The 21,303-nt window shown below is 38.3% G+C and overlaps 1 protein-coding gene across 12 annotated transcripts in view; it reads left to right on the top strand.

Annotated features, from left to right (window-relative positions):
- cacna1g (calcium channel, voltage-dependent, T type, alpha 1G subunit) overlaps nucleotides 1-16,506 on the top strand; it is a 150,564-nt gene extending 134,058 nt beyond the window's left edge. For 5 of the 12 annotated variants that reach the window (XM_067368659.1, XM_067368653.1, XM_067368660.1 and 2 more), the window contains 6 exons: nucleotides 992-1,113; nucleotides 1,239-1,658; nucleotides 6,941-7,063; nucleotides 10,045-10,234; nucleotides 10,329-10,498; nucleotides 14,533-16,506. In XM_067368659.1, the coding sequence (XP_067224760.1) occupies nucleotides 992-1,113; nucleotides 1,239-1,658; nucleotides 6,941-7,063; nucleotides 10,045-10,234; nucleotides 10,329-10,498; nucleotides 14,533-15,399 (1,892 nt within the window). In that variant the 3' untranslated portion in view covers nucleotides 15,400-16,506. Of the gene's footprint in view, nucleotides 1-991; nucleotides 1,114-1,238; nucleotides 1,659-6,940; nucleotides 7,064-10,044; nucleotides 10,235-10,328; nucleotides 10,499-11,630; nucleotides 11,773-12,379 lie in introns of those variants that run through there. The other 7 variants (XM_067368652.1, XM_067368651.1, XR_010892598.1 and 4 more) reach the window with 6 other exon arrangements.
- Nucleotides 16,507-21,303: the final 4,797 nt, after the last annotated feature.

Raw genomic sequence — 21,303 nt, 5'->3', positions numbered from 1 at the left:
CATAAAGGTACTCAAAACATATTTAAAACAGTTCTTGTGAGTACAGTGGTACTACCTTAATATGATAAAGCGACGAGAATACTTTCTGTACCCCAAAAAAACTAAATAATGACTTTTCAACAATATCTAGTGATGGCTGATTTCAAAACACTGCTTTGTGAAGCTTCAAAGCTTTATGAATCTTTTGTTTTGAATCAGTTGTTCGGAGCGCCAAAGTGACGTGATTTCGGCAGTTTTATACGCGATCTGAATCACTGATTCGAATAAAAAAAAGCCAAAACAGTGTTTTGAAATTGGCCATCACTAGATATTGTTGAAAAGTCGTTATATTGTTTTGTTTTTTCGCTTTGTTGTTTTGAGTACCTTTCTGGATCTTGAGAGGTTCGGTGACATTGCTGGCAATAGAGGCCTCACTGAGCCATCGGGTTTTCAGAAATATCTTAATTTGTGCTCCAAAGATGAACAAAGGTCTTACGGGTGTAGAACGACATAAGGGTGAGTAATAAATTACATAATTTTCATTTTTGGGTGAACTAACCCTTTAAGATGTTTTTGGGAAATGCAGCCCTGGTCTAGTTTGGTCATAAGCATTGTAGTATGTTGTCCCATCATGCCAAGATAAAAAAAAAATAAATAAATAAAAAAAAATTACCTGAGCCCCTCAGAATAAAGGTTGCTGAGACGTATGTTATTTAATATAAACCATTTCATTGTGCATAAAATAATTCACATATAGAAAAGGTTTCCGAACTCTTTCAATCTGTCCAGATTAGTCCATCTCATCAATTTCATCCCAAGAGCTGCTAAGATCCCAAGAGTTCCTTTAAAAAGCATCCCAAGAGTTCCTTTAAAAAGGAACCAGCTTTTCATGGGGTGCACTTACTTTTTCACAGCAATTTATATATGATGAAGGCCACATTTGTTCATTATGAACATGTATATTTGCACATTCCCAGCCCACATACAGGTTTGTATTTTGTTTCTGTCTTAGTATGTGATGAGCTGCACCCCTGTGAAGGTCTCGGCCGTTATGCCACATTCAAGAATTTTGGCATGGCTTTCCTCCTGCTGTTCCGTGTATCCACTGGGGACAACTGGAATGGCATTATGAAGGTGAGACACAGTCAACTCATTGTGCTGAATTTCAATGATGCACACAGTTTTGTTTTAAATGCATTGGACTTGTTCTGGGTAAGGTTGTTGGCAACCTATTCAGCTTTCATTTTTACACATCACAGGACACGCTCAGAGACTGCGGCCAGGACACCGGCATTTGCTACAACACAGTGGTGTCCCCCATTTATTTTGTGTCCTTCGTCCTGACGGCGCAGTTTGTGCTGGTCAATGTAGTGATTGCTGTGCTCATGAAGCACCTAGAGGAAAGCAACAAGGAGGCCAAGGAGGAGGCTGAGATGGAAGCCGAGCTGGAGCTGGAGGCTGCGGGTGGAGATGGAGGAATATCCCGAGGGCACATGCCTCCTTTGGGACCTGCCGACATGGGTGGGCCAGGGGGGTCACCTTGGATCACAAGAGACTCTCGAGACCTGTCTAGACCACTTTACCCCACAGACAGCCCACCTACAGACATACGAAGAGACTCTGAAGATCACATAAAGACAGATCCTGATCCTCCTCATAATTTGGAGCCGCCTTTAGAGGTGAGTGGAAATGCTAGGTGTGAGGTCAGCGGTGTGAACCTTCTATGGTGTCATTTCCAGGTTCAAAACGAGTCAGACTATTTGCTGGTTTCTAGCTAGTTTAAGCTGCTTACAACCACATTAGTCCACCTAGAAACCAGCTTAAGCTTGTTTTTCCAGCAGGGGTGTCCAGCTTGCTTTTGTTTTGTTGAAAAGTGCTGCAGGGATGACATTTTTGTAGGCTAAAACCTGAAACCAAGAAAACAAAGTTGTTTGTTTGTTTGTTTGTTTAAATGGATTTTTAGTTAAAGTAGTCCTTGATTATGATTTCACTTTTTTAACTTTAGTTAGTGTGTAATGTTGCTGTTTGAGCATAAGCAACATCTGCAAAGTTACGACGCTCAAAGTTCGATGTAAAGGGAGATATTTTCTTTTACAGAAATCGCTTTTTAAGGACTACAACAAATGGCTGATAGGGACTACAACAAGCTTCTTCCCGGGTTGGTGACATCACAAACCCCAAAATTTACATAAACTCTGCCCCCGGGAACATGGTGAGGCCATGTTGGGCTTCTTTAGAGAAGAGGAAGAGTTGCTGTAGTAGAGTATTGTTATCAATCTTTCATTTGAAAACCAAATTTCTAGCATTTTTAAAACCGCATTCTTCCATCTTAAAAAAAATACCATGGCGCATTCTTCCATCTTAAAAAAAATACCATGCTAGTCGATGAGTTGAATTAACTCCACAGCAACTACATAAATGTATCCCCTAACCATTCAGAAATGTCCAGTTGCATTCTAAAACTTCTTCCTGACTCTGGTTTGAACAATGTAAGGCTGGACACAATTAATGACAATCATGATTTTGGCTGCATGAGATTCTCCAGCTTTGTTGTTGTTGAGCAACCGAAGTGCGAGCAAATTTGACAAGCTACAATTAATGATCTCTGGGGTATTTTGAGCTTAAACTTCACAGACACATTCTGGGGACACCAAATACTTCCCTTTAAATGTCTGAATAAGGTCTGTTGTTAACACAATCTCACAATATTTTTACATTTTATTATACAACATAAAATGCATAAGTAATACCCCTTTGTGAACAAGTCAGGTTTGTTTCACTTAAATATGTTACAATAGAGAAGAAAAGAGTATTGCACCTTTCATTTGATGACAACTGTAATGGTGGTGGCGTTGATGTCATGCAACCATCGTGTAGTTTGTTTCTACTGTAGTCTATGTTCAGCTTTTACTTTGATTGTATTTATATTTCCAAAGTCACATGTTCATTTGTGAATATTATCACGATTAACAAAAATTAATGAGTCTTTTACATTAACTTTTGTTGGTCACAGAGCTTATTTTCTGCAATAATCCTAAAGCCAATTGAATATTCTTATTGTTTTTTTGTTGTTGTTTTTTTACTGTTTTTTGTCGAGGGAGCTAATTTCTCGGTTGGCCTACTAAAGTATGTCATCTTTTCAGAGCTCTATTATCTAACTTCCCACTATACTGCTAGACAACATGCCTTATGCTTCCATAGGCACCTGAACCCATTGACGTCACTAATGCATACAATAAAGGAATGTTTCTGGTTCAACTAAACTTAAGCATCTGCTGCATGCTCTCCGTTACCACTGAAAATGATTTTGTTCCTCAATTTGTTAAAACAAACCAAAATGTTGTTTACAGCAGTGCACTTACAAAGGAAAAAAGTCCAGCTCATAGTTGGTTAAAAGGTTAGTTCACCCAAAAATGAAAATTCTGTTATCATTTACTCATCCTCATGTTGTTCCAAATACGTAAGACTTTTGTTCACCTTCGAAACACAAATGAAGATATTTTAATGAATCTGAGTCCATACAGTCCATGCAACTACCATTTTGACACTGAAAAACGCTTCCAACTCAAAAAAAGAGCTTTCGCAAGAACCAATGAGGTTGTGAACCAATGTTTATATTGAATAAAAGCCTAAATTCAATCATATAAAGTGACTGTGTCTCCTCAGAAAATTTGTACTAAACTAATTTAGTAGTAATTTAGTAACTAAAATGAATTCATATGGATTAATTTTACAATCTCTTTTTGAAGCAACAAAGCAGTAGTTGAGTGTACTGTCAGTGGAGAGAAAGAAATCTCAGGTTTCATTTAAAATGTCTTCACTTGTGTTTTAAAGATTAACAAAAGTCTTTCGGGTTTGGAACGACATGAGGGTGAGTAACTGATGACAATTTTTTTTTCATTTTTCGGTGAATTAACCCTTTAAAATATTTATATTAGTCAATTTATATTTGGACGTCTGTACAAAATGTGTTATTTGAACTGTAGGTTATTTCTTAGCAGCGGCACAACTGTTCTAAACAGATTTGGTTCTGCACTACCGTTGTAATTCCTGTGGATTTCTCTCTATGTGAAAAGCCCCTTTTTGGAAGATTGCTGGGTTTACTGGCTTTATATGGTCATGAGACGAACTGAAGAAGATAGTAAACAATTGTGTTACTCTGGTCTCATGTAAACACGTATAATGTTTAAGGCTTGTGGTAATACTTAAAACACTGCGTGCTTTAACATTTATTCATGTCCAATGCAAAGCCATTAACTTCCATTTAAGTGAATAATTGTAAAAATGCTTAAACATAGTAAAAATTATTTTCTATGGTAATTAACAGCATATAGCTTTAAGGTATATTTCATCCAAAAATGAATATTATTTAATCATATACTCACCCTCATGCTGTGTCCAAACTTGTATGACTTTTTTTTTCCTCTGTGGAAAAAAGAGAGAAAAAAATCTTCTTTTGCGTTTGGAGCAATCTAAGGGTGAGCAAAGATGACAAAATTCTAATTTTGAGGTGAACTATCCCTTTACCCTGTTACCAGACCATTTTTTAAAATATATTTTATATGATGTGAATATCTTGATTTCAGACAATGTACAAAATGTTTTTTTTTTTATTTATTTTTTTTCATGGGTTAATGTAATCACCAGTGTCCAACAAACAATTAACCGTTTATTAGTTAAAATGAGTCTGTCAAGATGCAGATTTAGTATTTATCAGGGCTTTTCAGAGAATTTTAACATGGATTTAGGTTTACCCGAAAGAGACGTTTTAAAACACTAGACTTATTTTTAAAGCGGGGAAGTCCATCAGTTTCTGTCATTGTCGTACGTGCCTGTTGTTTGCTCCTTATAAACTTGGTGGTCGGAGGTCAGACTGGTGCCATGGGAAAGTAGTGATACATGCTTCTTTTTAATGCAGGCTGGCTATTTCCAGAATACCAGCCATTTTTTATGTTAACACATTATCCCTCCAGCTCTCTTCTGAAGTGTGGCCGTGTCAAAATGTTTTGCTCATCATCAGGACAAATGTTCGTAGAGCTCTAGTTCCCCCTTGTGGATGTCAGTGGTAGAATCAAGTGTTTTACCTGTGAGCAATGCATCTTTGTAAGTTTAGAGCTCAGCACTACTCTGTTCAGCACATAAATCAATCGTGCTACTGGTTTACCTAAGTGATATATTTTAGGTACTCCTAGTTTAAAGGATCAGTTCACCCAAAAATTAAAATTCTATTATTTAGTCAACCATGTGTTATTCCAAAATCAGATGACCTTCTTTCTTCTGTGGAACAGCAGCACATTCTTCAAAATTCTTTTTTCAATCTTCATTTTCGGGTAAACTGTCCTTGTTTATTCCTTTGTAAATCTTCCTTCTGACTAATTGTGTTATAGTCTGCAAGCTTCTCTCCTTCCTTCATTTCTCCTCTGTTTTTTCTCTGTGTAATGTCATTCATGTTACCCTCCTCATCTCTTCTGCCTCTGTCTCTGTCTGCTCTCTTTCTTTCTCTTCGTCATTCATTCATGTCTTCACTTGGGGCTTTTAGCGGAGGCCTATGCTTGACTCAGTTTCCCTGGTGATCCAGGGCTCACTGGAAGGAGAGCTCAGCCTCATGGACAACCTATCTGGCTCCATCTGCCACTACTACGCTCTGCCCCCCCTTCCCAGCAAGCACTGCACTGAAAAACAGGTCAATGGCTTCCCTGTTCACCCAGCTATGCCTTGTACCACACTCCTTTCCCCTCTCTGCCTGTCTCTTTCCCTTATTCTCTCCCTCCTTTTCTCTCTCTGGATGACTTAAACATACATAATTGCACCGAAGCTTCTGTGTGTAAGTTACAAAACCACCTCTGCACTCTAGGACTTCCAGCGCCCTTTAGAAGCAAGGACTTGGTTCTGCTCCAGTAATATCCATTTGTTAAAGTGTGCTTATTTCCTAATTCCATAAGAGTGACAAAGCCTTGCAAAATTGTGTGAAATTTCTTCCTCGTTCCAAAGATCATAAATACCCCAAAAAGTGATGGACTCATCAGGCTGGAGTTGAAGAAGTAGTGTGTGGATCGATAAAGAGCTGGACCGCTGTTGAATTATGCAAGAAAATCTCTTTTTCACAGAGAAATATTTCATTCAATTGCATTAGCATTGCAAAAACTGAGGCTTCTAAAGCTTTTTTTTTTTTTTTTTTTTTTTTTTTTTTTGTAATTGGAGAATATGTAATGTCTTTATGGAAATAGCTGGCTTTTATTTTGACGACTTTGCAAAAAGTTGTTCCAGCCCAAACTCTCAGTGTCAGTTAAATGGTGCAGTATGCAGGATTTCGCCCATTAACTTTTGAGGATCTATGAAATATTATTTCTCTCCTAAGGTAATCTGATAAACCTTTAATATCTGAGGACCATTAAACATTTCGATATCTATCATGGCTACTGACGGAAGGTTATGTGTATCTTGTCAGCTGACTTGGAGGGTTTCCATCAGGGCTGGGCAAAATTCTGAATTGAAGAAGTGAATTTGAATTGCATTGGCCACAATTCACAGGAATATTGAATTGGAATCGGAATGACAGGAAGAATTTACAGTGTTTATAGCAGTATCCATCCATCCAAATTTTTATACAAGGCTTTGGCCAACATTAAAAGTTTGTCTTGAAACTTTTTTCCTAGTAAATTAGCTGATGAAATTTGAATTTCAAATCATTTTAATTCTACTTCATCATACTGAGGTTTGAATTGCAGTTCTGCATCCTGTTTGCTACATGAATCAAAATTCTGATTTTTAAAAGACCTTCTCAATTTAAATCTAAATGGTGTACAACCCTGGTTTCCACGCACTGAACTGTTCGCAAAAATGAACTGACCTCACCACATAAAGTTGTATTAATTGTACCTGTGTGATAGTCTGTGCGTGTCTTCTAACTATGCATGTGCTGGTTGCCCATCTCACTCTTGGCTCATCTCTTCTTCTTTAGATTCCTCTAGCCGAGATGGAGGCTCTATCTCTGGCGTCGGAGAAATCCTGGTCCTTAGCTCTGACGGATGACTCTGTCCCAGATGATTTTAACCCCCTCTTACTAACCAGTCAGGAGTGCAATGTATTTAACAGTAGAGCAACGTTCATTTTCCACTCCTGCCTCTCAGCCTTACACTGCTTCCAAAGACATCCACCCTCTCCACCCTGCTTCAGTATTTGGCCCTGAATATTTTATCCCTAGGTCTTTCGGCCCTCTAATAGATTTTCTTTGTTCAGTTAAATAAAAATAAATAAATAAAACATGCTGCTGTTTTAAGCTAGTTACAGAACAGTTTTAACTAAACAACAGTGGCACCTTAAAGGACTCCTTGGTTTCATGTGGTACCTATGGGGTTTCTAAACAAAAAGTGTCAAATGTATAAAGACTACTTTGTCTAGTGAGCAGCAGCTGACAAAATTCTATAATAATATTGCTTTCATTTAAACATTTATATATTTAGTCAAATGCTGCTGTGAAGCACTATACTTTTGACTTATACACTACTGTTAAAAAAGTTTGGGGTCAGTGTCTTACACAAAAAATACAGCAAGGGGGATTTTTTTTAAATTAAAAATAGAAAACAAAAGAGTAATATTGTGAAATATTTTTACAATTTAAGTCGTTTCTATGTTAGTACATTTCCCATGATGGCAAAACTGAATTTTCAGCAGCCATTACACCAGTCTTCAGTGTCACATGATCCTTCAGAAATCATTCTAATATGCTGATTTGGTACTCAAGTAACATTTCTTATCATCAATGTTGAAAACAGTTGTGCTGCTTAATATTGTTTGGAAACCATGATACATTTTTTTTTTTTTTTTTTTATTTGAATGTTTGATTAATAGAAAGTCCAAAAACAGCATTTATTTGAAATACAAATCTTTTGTATCATTATAATTGACCTTACTCTCACTTTTTTATCAATTTAATGCATCCTTGCTTAATAAAAGTATTGTCTTTAAAAAAATTAACCTAACCGACCCAACATTTTCGACAGTGTACATCATTAAATATAAAATATAAAAGATAATTGTGACTTTTCATCTCACAATTCTGACTTTTTTTCCTCAGAATTGCAAGAGATTAACTTGCAGTTGCAAGTTTAATGTCAAATAAACATATAAAGTCAGAATTGCGAGAAACTTTTGACTTTTAGTTTATATCTCATATCTCAGACTTCTCAGAATTGCGAAATATAAACATTCCTGAGAATTTCACGTTTATATCTCACAATTCTGACTGTATATCACACAATTCTGACTTTATAACTTGCAATTGTGAGTTTATATTATGCAATTCTGAGAAAAAAAGTCAGAATTGCAAGATATAAACTCGCATTTGACCCTTCGCTGGGATTTTGATTGACAGGCGATCAAACCAGTCATAACGCCGAATCCGCTGTTTTGTCCGACAAAGTATTCAGGGGAGTTAGTAGATTAACGTTGGTGGATTTGAGCTCGAAAAATGGTGTACTGATGTCTTTCCGCAGTTGAAACAACATTCCTTCTTATGTTCATTCATGTTTATTTGATGCTATAAATTAACTAGTAGGAAGAGATGATCGGTTTACAAGCCGCTTGAACTGAGGCATTACAGCAATCTGTCACGACACAATAAAAGACACATTAGTAAAAGTAGAGAATAAACATCATAAATGCAGAACTGAGAGGCGAGTGTGTTTGGAACTTTGAGGGTATCTAACCGTCCACTCCATTCTTTCTTTCGTTCTTTCTCTCTCTCTCTCTCTCTCTCCCTCTCTCTGTACATTTCCCACCAGCCTGGTGTTTGTATGGTCTAGTCCAGTACAGTAGAGTAGTATTACTGCCTGTCAATCTGCTCCTTTCCTGTCTGGGTTCTGCAGCTATGTCCCCGTTCTTCTACCCACACGTCTAAAGGCCATTTCTGAACCTCTTCTCCATCTTGTCTCTTCATACTTTTTAGATGTTCCTGTTTCCATCCTCAATCTATCTGTCTGCATATCTACCTGTGTCTCTTTGTTTTTGTTTCATGATTTTATCTTTGTCTTATTTTTTGTGTATTAAAAGTGAAGTTTCTCCCTAGTACCATGCTTCTTGAAAAGAACATAGGAGTGTGGTATGGGGTCGGCTTCTTCTGTCTGCCAGCTACAGTAGTACAGGCTCTGGGCGCAGCTTCTGAAGGGAGAAGGCTGATGGTTTCTGTCACCTCACAATTGAATTCATATTCATTGTTTCAGAACTTCGCCCATAGATCCATAAATAATTTATACATAGCATTTTTCAGATGGGTGAGATTTAGATCCAGCATGTTCTCATTTCTCTGTCGTATTTATGTGGATGAAAAATGGCAGACAAATGCAGAAAAATGCACTAATATATGCATAGCTTCTTAATGCCTACAGTACCATGACACAACATCAAAAAGTGCCTTAATGGGCATGTAATTGTTTCCCACAAAGAATGACAATAAACAATGAAAAAATGAACAGAGCAAATTTATTCAAAACACATTTAATCACAAACAATGAATATGGACAAAGTTTGACAAAAGTACTCAAATCTCTGAGCAAGAATATGTGGACTTGCATAAGTGTCATTTCAAGGAGTAATTAACCCAAAAATCAAAAATTGAGCACTAAGTCTTGCAGTGTGAACGTAGCCTAATTTGAGTGATTCAATCTGATTCATGAATCATTCAGATGGATTTTGTAAACTGGATGAGTCGATTCATTAAAATGACTCGCAAATGTTCATATCTGATTGAACTAATACTTTAAGTCATCTGTAATTTAAATATAAATACAGCACATAGATATGAAGTTTAACTAAATGTACATATTCATATAAGAAATATGCATTTGCATTCATACAACATGATTTATGAGAACGTTTCTTGATCAGTCTCCTCCCTGTGTCTAGTGCGCAGTGATGTTTGCCTTTCATGTATGCTAACCAGTCCAGCCTTTATGTATTAGGTACAATGTGTGTGCGTGTGCGTCCATGTGTTCATAAGGGCCCCTGATGCTCCAAACACAAGTACCAGCGCTCACCTTGACTTGCATCTCTTTTAATGTCCCTCAGACCACAGCTCCTCCAGATCCTCTAGACCCCCTGCAGCCGGACGAGCCAACGGATGAGCACTTGCTGTACGTGAAGAAGACCTCAGTGGGCCGCACGCATTCTCTGCCCAATGACAGCTATATGTTCCAGCCGCTGCAGCCCAACTCGACCAACAGTACCCACACAACCTCACCTCACTTAGCTCAGACAGGTGCAGCACTGCATTTTATTTCTGAATTTGTCTTAAATATGGTTGTTAACGTGTATGTCAGTAATTGTGTCATATCAAATGTATCCTCACACAGGGTCTACAGGCTCTGTCCAGTCTCAAACAGAAGAACTCACGCAGCACTTGACTGTGCCCTCCGATCTGTTCAGACCGATCAGTCCTCATAGCCTATCAGACTCAGAGAGCATCCCACGAATTCCCCCGCCTCGCCGGGCACACACACTCTCACGCACCCTACGCAGACAGGTGAGCTCAGGTCTATTGCTTTTGATTGTGTTGTGTTTACAGAGTCTGTTCTATTAGCAAACATTGATGCACTCTGGTTTTGTTGATTGAACATAGTAGTTCTGTTCTAAAACCTAGTGAGCTGCCTCAATGCATACTTCTTATATATTCAACTGACACACATAATACAATTAATTTTTTTTTTAAATGTTTATGAAAGAAGTCTCTTATGCTCACAAAGGCTATTTACTTGATCAAAAATAAAGTAAAAACAGTAATATTGTGAAATTGTTACAATTTACAGTAACTGTTTTCTATTTTCATATATTTTAAAATGTAATTTATTCATGTGACTGCAAAGTTGATTATTTACCAGCAATTATTCCAGTCTTCGGTGTCATATGAAATCATTCTAATATGTTGATTTGCTGCACAAGAAACATTTCTTATTATTATCAAAATTTAAAGACCGCTGCACTGCTTAATATTTTTGTGGAAACCGTATTTTTTCTGTAGTCTTTAAATTATAGGAAGTTTAAAAGCATTTATTTGAAATAGAATTATTTTGTAAAATTATAAATGTCTTTACTGTCATTTTTAATCAATTTAATGTGTCCTTGCTAAATAAAAGTATTAATTTCTAGCTCTCTTCACACAAAATGCATGAGATAGGATATGTTGCTAAGCTAACGGTATAATCTAGTAAGCTTACAATACAAATAGCACACACAAATTTGGGGTAAAAAAAAGTATTTTTAATTAGACTATTTTTATGTTGACTATTTTTTGATGTATACTTTTAAATATCAATTGTATTTATATAATTTATAATCAGCATTGTTCTTGCTCCATCCACCATCTTGGATTATTTTTTTAAACTACACCATTTTGTAGTACAAATAGTGCAAGTAGTGTGTTCACACTGATAAACACAGCAAGGCATGGAGCACTACAAGTAGGCTACCCGGTAGGCTACATCGTTCAACCAAAAAAAACATGTCTAAACATGCTAAAGCTAATGTTAAACGTGCTAATGTTATTCCTTCTACTGAAAGAACAGTGAATGTTTCTGTTAGTAAAAAAAAAAAAGAGAGTTGAAAAATGTTCAATTTTGGGTAAAACGCAGCGCTCATCACTGTCACTTTTTACCCAGCCATCCAATCACAGTGGAGGAGGGGCAGGACAAATACCACACCAACCAACCCTCACATCGTGCTTGTACAACGGCAACAGATGACTACAACAGGCACAACAACAGAACAAAATAATTTAAAACAAGAGGCAGAGTAAATACTGTAAACATGTTTTCATGTTTTAACATGTTAAACATGTTTGTATCGACATGTTTATATTCAGATACAAACTATCTGCAAAATCAGACACTAGTAACAATTCCACAGATATTCCAATCATAGCAACCAAAGCATCTCAAATGGAAAAAAAAAAAAAAAATGCTCTCAAGTGCCCCACAGCAAGGTGTTTTCAGAAGAGCACCTGGCATTTTCAGCTGGCTAAAATCACTTTAGTGGGCATGCAATTTTACAATCTGGCTAAAATAAGTTATTGTAGGGATCAAAATAATTAAGTTGGAATAACCTACATATTGGGAGTGACATATGACTCCTTAAAATGTTGTCTCCATAAGCAGCTCACTAGTTTTTTTAATAGAACAATTTTCTCTCTGTTGGTCTTCTTTCATAATGCGTAATATCCTTTGTCTTCCTTTATGGATTGTGATTGGAGACTTATGGGAATGTGACTGGTATGAAGTCTGACACCTCTGCACTGTTGATCTCTCCCTCTGGCTAGTATATTTCTTCTCTTAATCCTTCCTGCATTCTCTCCTTTTTTTTCTGCTGCTTTTTGGGCTGCATACCCTCTAATGTGACTTACTCCGAGCAGCTCAGCATGGTCCAACCCAAGCCTGACCCCGAGCTGCTCCTGAGACACAGATACTCCTGTTTCTGAGAGAGCCGGAATGGATTGCTTGAATCAGCTGGCCTCCAGCACCCTCTCCACAGATCCTTGAACTCCGTCCCCAACTCTGTCCCACTTTCTCCTACCACACCCCTTAAATCCCGTTCCTCCAGCCCGACGCATTTCACCATGGCTACTGTAAAGGCCAAAACTGCAGGGTAAAGATCAAGGGGAAATAAACTAGTGGACTAATGTCTTAAATGCTCAATTAGTTGCATTTATAGTTCAGAAAAATACTCTAAAGAAATTATCTGTGTTAGTGTATATGTTCCAGACCTTTAGTCAACCACTTGTCATGCTAATGTAAAAAAAAAAAAAAAAATCCTGCCACTAGGTGGCAGCATAGTTTCAATCATACAAGTTTCAACACAGAACAAGGACACTCATGTCTTAGTCTCTTACTCTTGGCTTCTTGGCTAATTTTCCAAATTTGACACAGTTCCTCTTGATCTTTAGCCCCTCCCAAAACACCCACCCACCTCTCTCCTACAGGGTCGGTGTCTCTCTCGGGCTTCCTCGATTCAGAGAAATATACAGTTTACAGGAGTTCTGAGAGAGAGTGACCCCAGGAAGAGACGTGTCTTGTGGTCTATTGCAGTAGCTCAGTGGCTCAGAGTGCAGTCTGCCAAACAGTGCCTGTAGTTTTGCCCTAGGGTAAATGTTTCTCTGCCCTAGTTAAAACAATACACCTATTGCAAAATTTTCTCTGAAAGTGCAATTGATAATTGTAAGTTTTCACCTATGTGACTTCACCCAGAGCAGTAGCATGTACAGTACTGCTACTCAGGCAGTGTGTCAGTTTAGTACATGGGGAGTAGCTACTTAGTTCATGTCAAAGCCTAGACATGAATATACAGAGCAAAAGGGAGACAAATATTGATTTGCCAATTTCTCCAGTATACTGTACGCTTTCTGATTTGGTTGAAAGTGCACACAGTGAACACAATAAGAAGGACCAGGGGCGGTTCTAGGGTCAGGGGATATTCAGGGCTTATCCCAAACCTCTGTGGATGCATGAGTCGTCATATTATTAAATATTAGAAAATTTTAAACTAAACGTTGAAATGTTATGAAGTAAATATTTAAATATTACTAGAGATAAAAATAAAAAGGTCTCATCTGCATGTGTGCATACGTTTTTTCCCTTCAGGCTTTCTGTATCTCTGTGTACAGATTGACAGTTGTGTCATAACTGTCACTTATCATCGCAGTGTTTTTAGCTGTTTATAAGATAGCGTACTGTTTAAAAGAGTGTTTTTTAGGGAAAAATAGTTGCTTTACCAAAGTTTGCAAAGTAAATGGCCCTGTTTATGATCTTTATAAAAGAGTTTCCAAGAGCCTCAAGTGGTCAGACTCAAGCACAAATGTAAATTCCGTTTGTCTGTGAAATAGTTGCTGCTTATTACATCTGGATCGAGTGCAAGTCTGACCAAAAATTCAATAGATCCTGTAGTTTGTTCATTATGTCTGATTTATAGAGCAGATGAGAATAACCTAATAATAAAAATAAATAAATAAATAAATAAATATTGGAAGGGCCCTGGAAGCCCATCCCTAGGACTGCCCATGAGACAGAAAGTACTAAGAATGTTAACTGGAGGTTGTTGAACTAAGAATGTTACTTCAGAATGTGTAACTGCTATTAAGCAACTTTCTAGCACAATTTAAGCACTATTTTTGTCGGTTAAAGGTTTATTGCGTGGCTGGGATGTTTTGTGGCGAGTTGCTTCATTTGATACTTTCAAGTTTGATACAAACTTTTAAAAAAGAAGAACATCAGTGTCAGATTCTAAATGTCGGCTACCTCTGATTGGGGCTACAAACCCATTTAAAATAGATGCCCTGAGGTGGTTTTTCTATTTTTCTAATTTTACTTCCAATCCTTTGAAGCAGAGAGCTTGTGGAGTGCAATGCTAATGGTGAACTCCACTCTAACTCCACGGCTCCCTTCCCCTTCCACTGGCTTCTACACCCCTGACATCTCATACTAACCAGTCTCCCTCTCACCTGTTCATGTCCTAATCCCTAATGTTACCCCCTACCTTCCCCTCACCTCCTCCCGTCCCTGCTCTCCTCAGGTGGCAGTGAGTGCTGACTCTCAGGAGACTCTATACACAGAGGGAGGGGAAAACGAGGGTCCCCTGGGACTTAGGGAACTGTCGGACCCCCCTGTCAACCTTCCACCTCAGCAGCAGCACCAGCCTTCGCTCTTTCTGGTCCCTGCCACTCCAGGCGCCTCCCCGAAACCTTCACGACCTAGCGTCCACACGCAGCACAATCCTTACGACCAGTACAACGTGTTCTCGAGGCGTTCCCACTCTCCTCCCCTACTACCGCCGCCACCACCGGCTGCCAGGAAGCTGGAGGAAACAGACTCTGTGGATCAGGAGGTATCCCGAATTATCCGTGCTGGACTCGCAGGGAGGAGCGATGATGGAATCAAAGGAGGGACGGGAGATCAAGGTGCAAGACGTCAGCTTAAAAAGTACCACAGCGTGGACACTCAGGGCCAGCGAGCTCTGCTGTTACCGCGGCCCTTGTCCTGGCTCGACGATCCACGCCGGCACTCCATCGAGGTGTGCTCGTCCGTGGAAAGCAGTCCCCAGCGTAGTTCGATCTCCTCCGGCTTCGTCTCGCGAGCTGACAGCCTCCAGCAGCAGTCCTCGCCACGCACCCGCAAGAAGAAGATGAGTCCACCGTGCATCTCGGAGGATCTGCCCGAGGGTCCAGAGCATCCGGTAGGCTTTCACCCTGCTCTAGGGATGGTGCCACCCCCCTTGCCAAGCCGGGACACTTGCCTGAGGAGGCGCGCTCCCTCCAGTGACTCCAAAGACTCGTTTGATTTGGGTGGAGGAGGAGATGGGCTGCCTCAAGAGGCCATCCCGAACTCCAAGCTATTGACTCTGCCTAGTTTCTCTTTTGAGAAAACAAGCTCTGAGCACTGAACACTCGCACGATCACGCACACACATGCGCACACAACACACGATGCACTCCGTGTATCTGTGATGGTGATAGTAATAGTAATAATATCTTAGAGAGTAATAATGCTAAATACAACAATGGTGAATACTACAAGATCAAAAGGAATAGTAACTATACCTTGTTTTTTTTTTCTCTACTGCCAAAAGAACACAAAAGGACATTGCGCTGAGGATTAAACAAGCTAATAACGGGACTCTCTCCTCAAACATGCAAGCGGATCCGTTGGCAACCTCATGACCTCCTCGTGGAGGTCAGTGCAGAACCCGGGGGAGGACGTCTCCTCCTGGCCGTTGTGAAGTCTTCACAGCACTGTATTGTTGAACTCCCTAAAGGGCACTGATGAAGGTACAAAGCAATATGAACGTTTTAGAGACACTATTTTCTTAAATTATTGGGCCATAGTGTTTGTAAAGGATGTAGAATTTCTTTTTTTCAATTTCGTTATAGTTTTATTTGTCTTTTTGTGATTTTTCTCTTTTTCTCAATGTTTAAATTGTTTGTTGTTTGCTTTATTTTTTCACCATAGGATATTTTTAGCTCTCTTGTTTTAACAAAGACAAAAAGAAAGAAAACATTTTTCAAAGTGCCGGGATCCATGTATTTGTAGAAATAATGATATTATTATTATTATTATTATTAATAATGATGATGATGATATAATATATCTCTTTAAAAATAAAGCATTAAACAGCTCTTTGATTTTTAAACACAAGTATTAGACTGGTGTGCCCTGACTAAAAAAAGTCTATGGACACTGTCTGCAGAACAGCCTTTCAGGCAGAAGAGAACAAATACATGCATTAACTGAATTCATGAAGCAGAAAACACAAGCCTCTGAAAACCAGATAAGTGTTTTTGAGCATTTCATCAGAAATATTTTTTGGCACATTTTTGGAAACCAGGTTGTCTTTAGTTAAATAAATGCTATATTATCAGTACAGCTCATACAATATTTGTGTGAAAATGTAACATGGAAAAAAAAAAAAAAAATGTGAGAAAAGAAAAACATTTGATCTTGGTATTCTAAAAGCTGTAAGGTAGTGGTTTTCAACCTTTTTGACTCCAAGACTCGCCCATTGTCAAAAAACAATACTTGATATATGAGTGTATATTTTGTAGTGTTAATAGATTAAAATAAATTATTGATTTATTTTGTGATTATAGAGGTCTCAAGAACTGTATGTTCTTTAATAAAAACAACAGTTGTTGAGAGGACAAATAAAAAAATGTCCATTTTGTTGGACAGATTTGTCCTTTTTTTTTTTTTTTTACTCTGCACAGTAGGAACATGAAGAATAAAATGCAGGATCAGATTTCTACATTGAGGTCGAGAGTGGACAGAAAGTAATCCATGAGATTGTTAAAACAATGTTTTGTTAATTTATTAATAATCAGTAAGAAACACAGCTTACATTTCTCTACTCTTAATGACTTGGAAGAAGTGTGAAAGATTATCTTAGTCATTGTTTACTTTGAAAATGATATTAAGATTATTTTAAAAAGCTTTGAAATACATTTAGTTCATCCTCCAGCCCCCTTGGAAGTTTGCCAAAGCCCCCAGCTTCTTTGAGAACCACTACCTAAGTGACTATAAGCAGTTATTTGCATATTGTGCCACCTTTATCCTTTACACTACGCACGTGTGCTAGTTAAGGTGTATTTAGTTCTTCCATTTAAGCCTCTCTCAGAATCAAAATGCATGATGATTGAAGCTGTTGACAAGTGCACTGTGGGAGACTCACTGAGGCGATTCCCTTTGGTTTTCATGAAAGCTAATCAACACATCTGCAGGCCTCCTTTCAAACTCAGGAAAGCTTGCGCTTCACAAAGTCCAGTTCAGTAATATACCTCTATTTTGCTACAAAGCCCTGGATTCAGTCCAAATCTGTGGCTCCAGTTTGTATATGGCTTCAGTGTGTGTTTGAACCTGTTTTTTTGTCATTGAATCAATTTCAGAATGATTTACCAGCTTCATTTTAGCATCCATAATCTTTTTCTTATCTCACTTGAATTATGCATGTACCAAATGCTACTTTTGAGAGCGGGATGCATCAGGATGAGGTTTATAATGATTGTAGAATGTGCAAAGTAACTAATGATGTTCTGTACAGCTCTCCATTGCAGCAGACATTTGGTTATCTTATAAACTCTTTATTGGTGGTGTGTAATTCTACCTCTAGGATATCTTCATTGATCAAGGTGCTAAAACAAAAGAATGCAAGAGTGTCACCTGTTTGCTATAATATTTATTAATACTTTGTTACTTCAAACATTTGGCTTACACATCACAGTAAAAACACTTCTTTGACACTGAAAGAAGATGATGACGTTCCCTCTCAGCTTTTCTATTAAACTGCAAAATCCTGGAAAACAGGACCAGATGGAAAAGGAAAACATTTGAAGTTACTGGTAAACATCCTCGGGAGGAAATGACAAAATAACCTTCGCTGTGCGTCTGCGTGTAGATCATGTTAGTGATTCGGCTTCTCCCTGGGTTCCCACTCCTGAAATGAAGCCTGATAGCCTTCGATATTTGAGCTCTCCATCCCTCCTTGCGGAAGATGAGTATTGGAAAATCTATGATAACTTCATTTACTGAACAGGCTGAATCAATTTTACTTCCAAAACATGACGCAGTTCCCATTGAAGACTGTGATAAGATGGCCTGGCTGAAAATTGAACATTTGGGAAAACAACACCTCGAGAGATGTTTTGAGGTGGGTTAAAAACTCAAAAGCCTTGTTTACCAGCCAAAAAGTCATCAAGACACTTTGGAAGGTTCTCTGTGATTGGCCGAGTTGCTGTAGCGAGTGTGTGCTCATCAATGTTGCTCTGGCGCTCCACTGAGCAAGAGCATTCAGAAAGCTATAAGAAATCCATTCATGACCGCCAAATAATTGATAAGACGAGCCCTATTACATCACATGAGCATCAACACTAAAACATAAATATATTAAAGGTACAATATGTAAAATTTTTGCAGTAAAATATCCAAAAAAACACTAACGTTAGGCTAGTGTTATATATGTTGTCCAGCTGATTACAAACAGTATCTCTAATGTTTTCAACTACTTGTAAATCATGAGAAAATTCCCATTCTAAACAGTGACACGGGGCAGTGCAGTCCCTTGTCAATGACGTCAGTTACCTTTGTTACCGCCTTTACTGACGTACAAACCACATGACAACAGTGCCGTGGACAAATGCGGAAGTAGAGTCTAGCATCCAGCAAACCACTAGCTTGCTTCAAGCAGTTCCTTATTTACTTCTTGCACGTTTTATGGTGGATTGTGTTACTTATTTATGGAACTTAATTACTGTTTACCATCTGCCGCTGGTTCTGTCGACAAGGACAGCTCCCGTAAACTCATGACCGGAAAAGCGGCGCCGGCGACTGTGTCATAATAAAAGTCCCGCTGCTCATGAGGCGTGTGTTGATCAATCGCTCCAGCTCCTCGTTCAGCTCCCGCAACACTCGGTCCTGCTCTGCTTCATACTACAGTAACGTTAATAATCGCATCCACGAACATGAGTTCTTCCAGACTCCAATCCCTATACTTTTGCACCGTCCGTTGAGATGGAGACCACATGTCCCAAGTTTCCGCTCTAAAACTTGGCGTCATCAAACTACGCCTTTGTTTTGAATAGGCTTCTAGCGACCTCTAGTGGAAAAAAATATCGCAGATTGTACCTTTAAAGACAACACTAGTGTTTAAAAGGCAATACAATGAATAAAAACATTTTATGTTTTACTTTAAAAAATAAGCCATATATGTCTTGTCACTTGTGTCTTGCTTTCCCAAGTACATGCAAATTATAGGAATACATCATATTCATTTAAGCATTTTCTTGTCTATTATAATTTGATCCTGAAGGGGATCAGGTCATCTGAAACGATTTATCACAAGGGGGGGAAAAACAATTCTAAGAGCACATTGCGCTTACTCCAAAAGCACTTTAAAATATTTCCATGAGAACAAAGTAATCTCCTTTGGCATTAAGGTAGCCTTCATGTCATTCACTTTAAGAAATCCTTAATAATTTTGCTTTATTCAGGTAAGTTTATACAGAAAGAGCTTTAGAAAGAGGCCAACAGAAACAGTCTGAACACATAACCCTTCTACCCTGGTAAGGCATCCTGATGTAAACTATGATTTGATGTCAAACAGCTGTCTGAAATCAAGGATGACTATGTTTTTTAAAATGGTTGAAATCTGTTGAAGGTGTGTGTGTGTGTGTGTGTGTGTGTGTGTGTGTGTGTGTGTGTGTGTGTGTGTGTGTGTGTGTGTGTGTGTGTGTGTGTGTGTGTGTGTGTGTGCTTTTGTTTATATTACATTGTGGGGACCAAATGTCCCCATGATGTAATATAAACCTGAGTTCACCTACATCGTGGGGACCAGCCAGCGGTCCCCACAATGTAAATGGGTTTATAAATCATATAGAATGAGTTTTTGTGAAAAAGTAAAAGTTTGCACAGTTTCCTGTGAGGGTTAGGTTTAGGGGTAGGGGCAGGGTAGGGGGATAGAATGTACAGTTTGTTCAGTGTAAAATGCATTGAAGTCTATGGAAAGTCCCCACAATTCACAAAAACAAACATGTGTGTGTGTGTGTGTGTGTGTGTGTGTGTGTGTGTGTGTGTGTGTGTGTGCTTTTGTTTATATTAATGTAATATAAACCTGAGTTATCCTACATCGTGGGGACCAGCCACCGTTCCCTACAATGTAAATTAATTAATAAAAATGCTAAATGTTTTTGTGAGAAAATAAAGGTGTGCACAGTTTCCTGTGATGGTTAGGTTTAAGGTTAGGGGTAGGGTAGGGGGATAGAAAGTACGGTTTGTACAGTATAAAATGCATTGCGGCCTATGGAAAGTCCCCACAATTCACAAAAACAAATGTGTGTGTGTGTGTGTGTGTGTGTAATTATTAATTTCATGTGGAACACTGTAAAACTTATGCTGCGTTCACATGTCGTCTCGAGATGACAACAAGTAACGTTCTGCTTGAGGCTGGGAATTATGCCTTTCTATGACAACATTAGCAACACCTAAAAGACCCCTTTAGCGACCTTTTTCCCCAAAAAGTGGCAAGCGACAAATCTAGTGAGTTCTTGGACAAACCTTATCTAGTTTTCAAGTCTTGCCAGTTCTGCCACGTAAGTCTTGCTTTCGCGCCGCGCATACGCCTCTCTCTGTGTCGGTTCTGTTCAGCAAGTGGACCAGCTTTCAGATATTAGATAATAGATATTCAGCACAGCCATTGGCTTTATCTTACTTTTTAACTTTGTTTTAACAAGTTGACCAAAACAAGGATGGAAGAAAGATTACATTAGTTTCTCAACCTATAACCAAGTGTCAAGATTCAACCAAAAAGCAATAAAAAATGAAGGACAGTTCACATGTAGTATTGATTTGTGGTTGATATAATTACTCCAATGTTTAATAAAATACCATTGCAGTAACTTTTTTTTTTCTATTATTCAGTTAAACACACAAAGGTGCAGTAAGCGATTTATGAGAAACACTGTTGGAAAATTAAATGAAATTAATACGAAATCATAAAAGTAATCAATACGGCTCCAGGGGAGGCTTTCTCAACCAAAACGATGGGTTTTTGTAAGAAAAATATCTATATTTAAAATTGTATTAACTAACTAGATTTGACAAACGGTCATACGCATCGATTTGCAATGGAAAAATTGACCTCTGAACCGACGCATAACATAATGATGAACGCGGAGGATAGAGCAAAACAAAACAATCAAGAATTAGAAGTCTAAAACGAGAATTTTTTTAAAGAGAAATTTCAGAGGATTTCGATATAAGAGAAGAGGAGCTTGAGTTTGTTGCACAGCCCTATTCGTTTG

This window comes from Chanodichthys erythropterus, chromosome 19, assembly GCF_024489055.1.
Source record: "Chanodichthys erythropterus isolate Z2021 chromosome 19, ASM2448905v1, whole genome shotgun sequence".
NCBI classification, from domain to species: domain Eukaryota; kingdom Metazoa; phylum Chordata; class Actinopteri; order Cypriniformes; family Xenocyprididae; genus Chanodichthys; species Chanodichthys erythropterus.
This window is presented reverse-complemented; position numbering and strand designations above follow the sequence as displayed.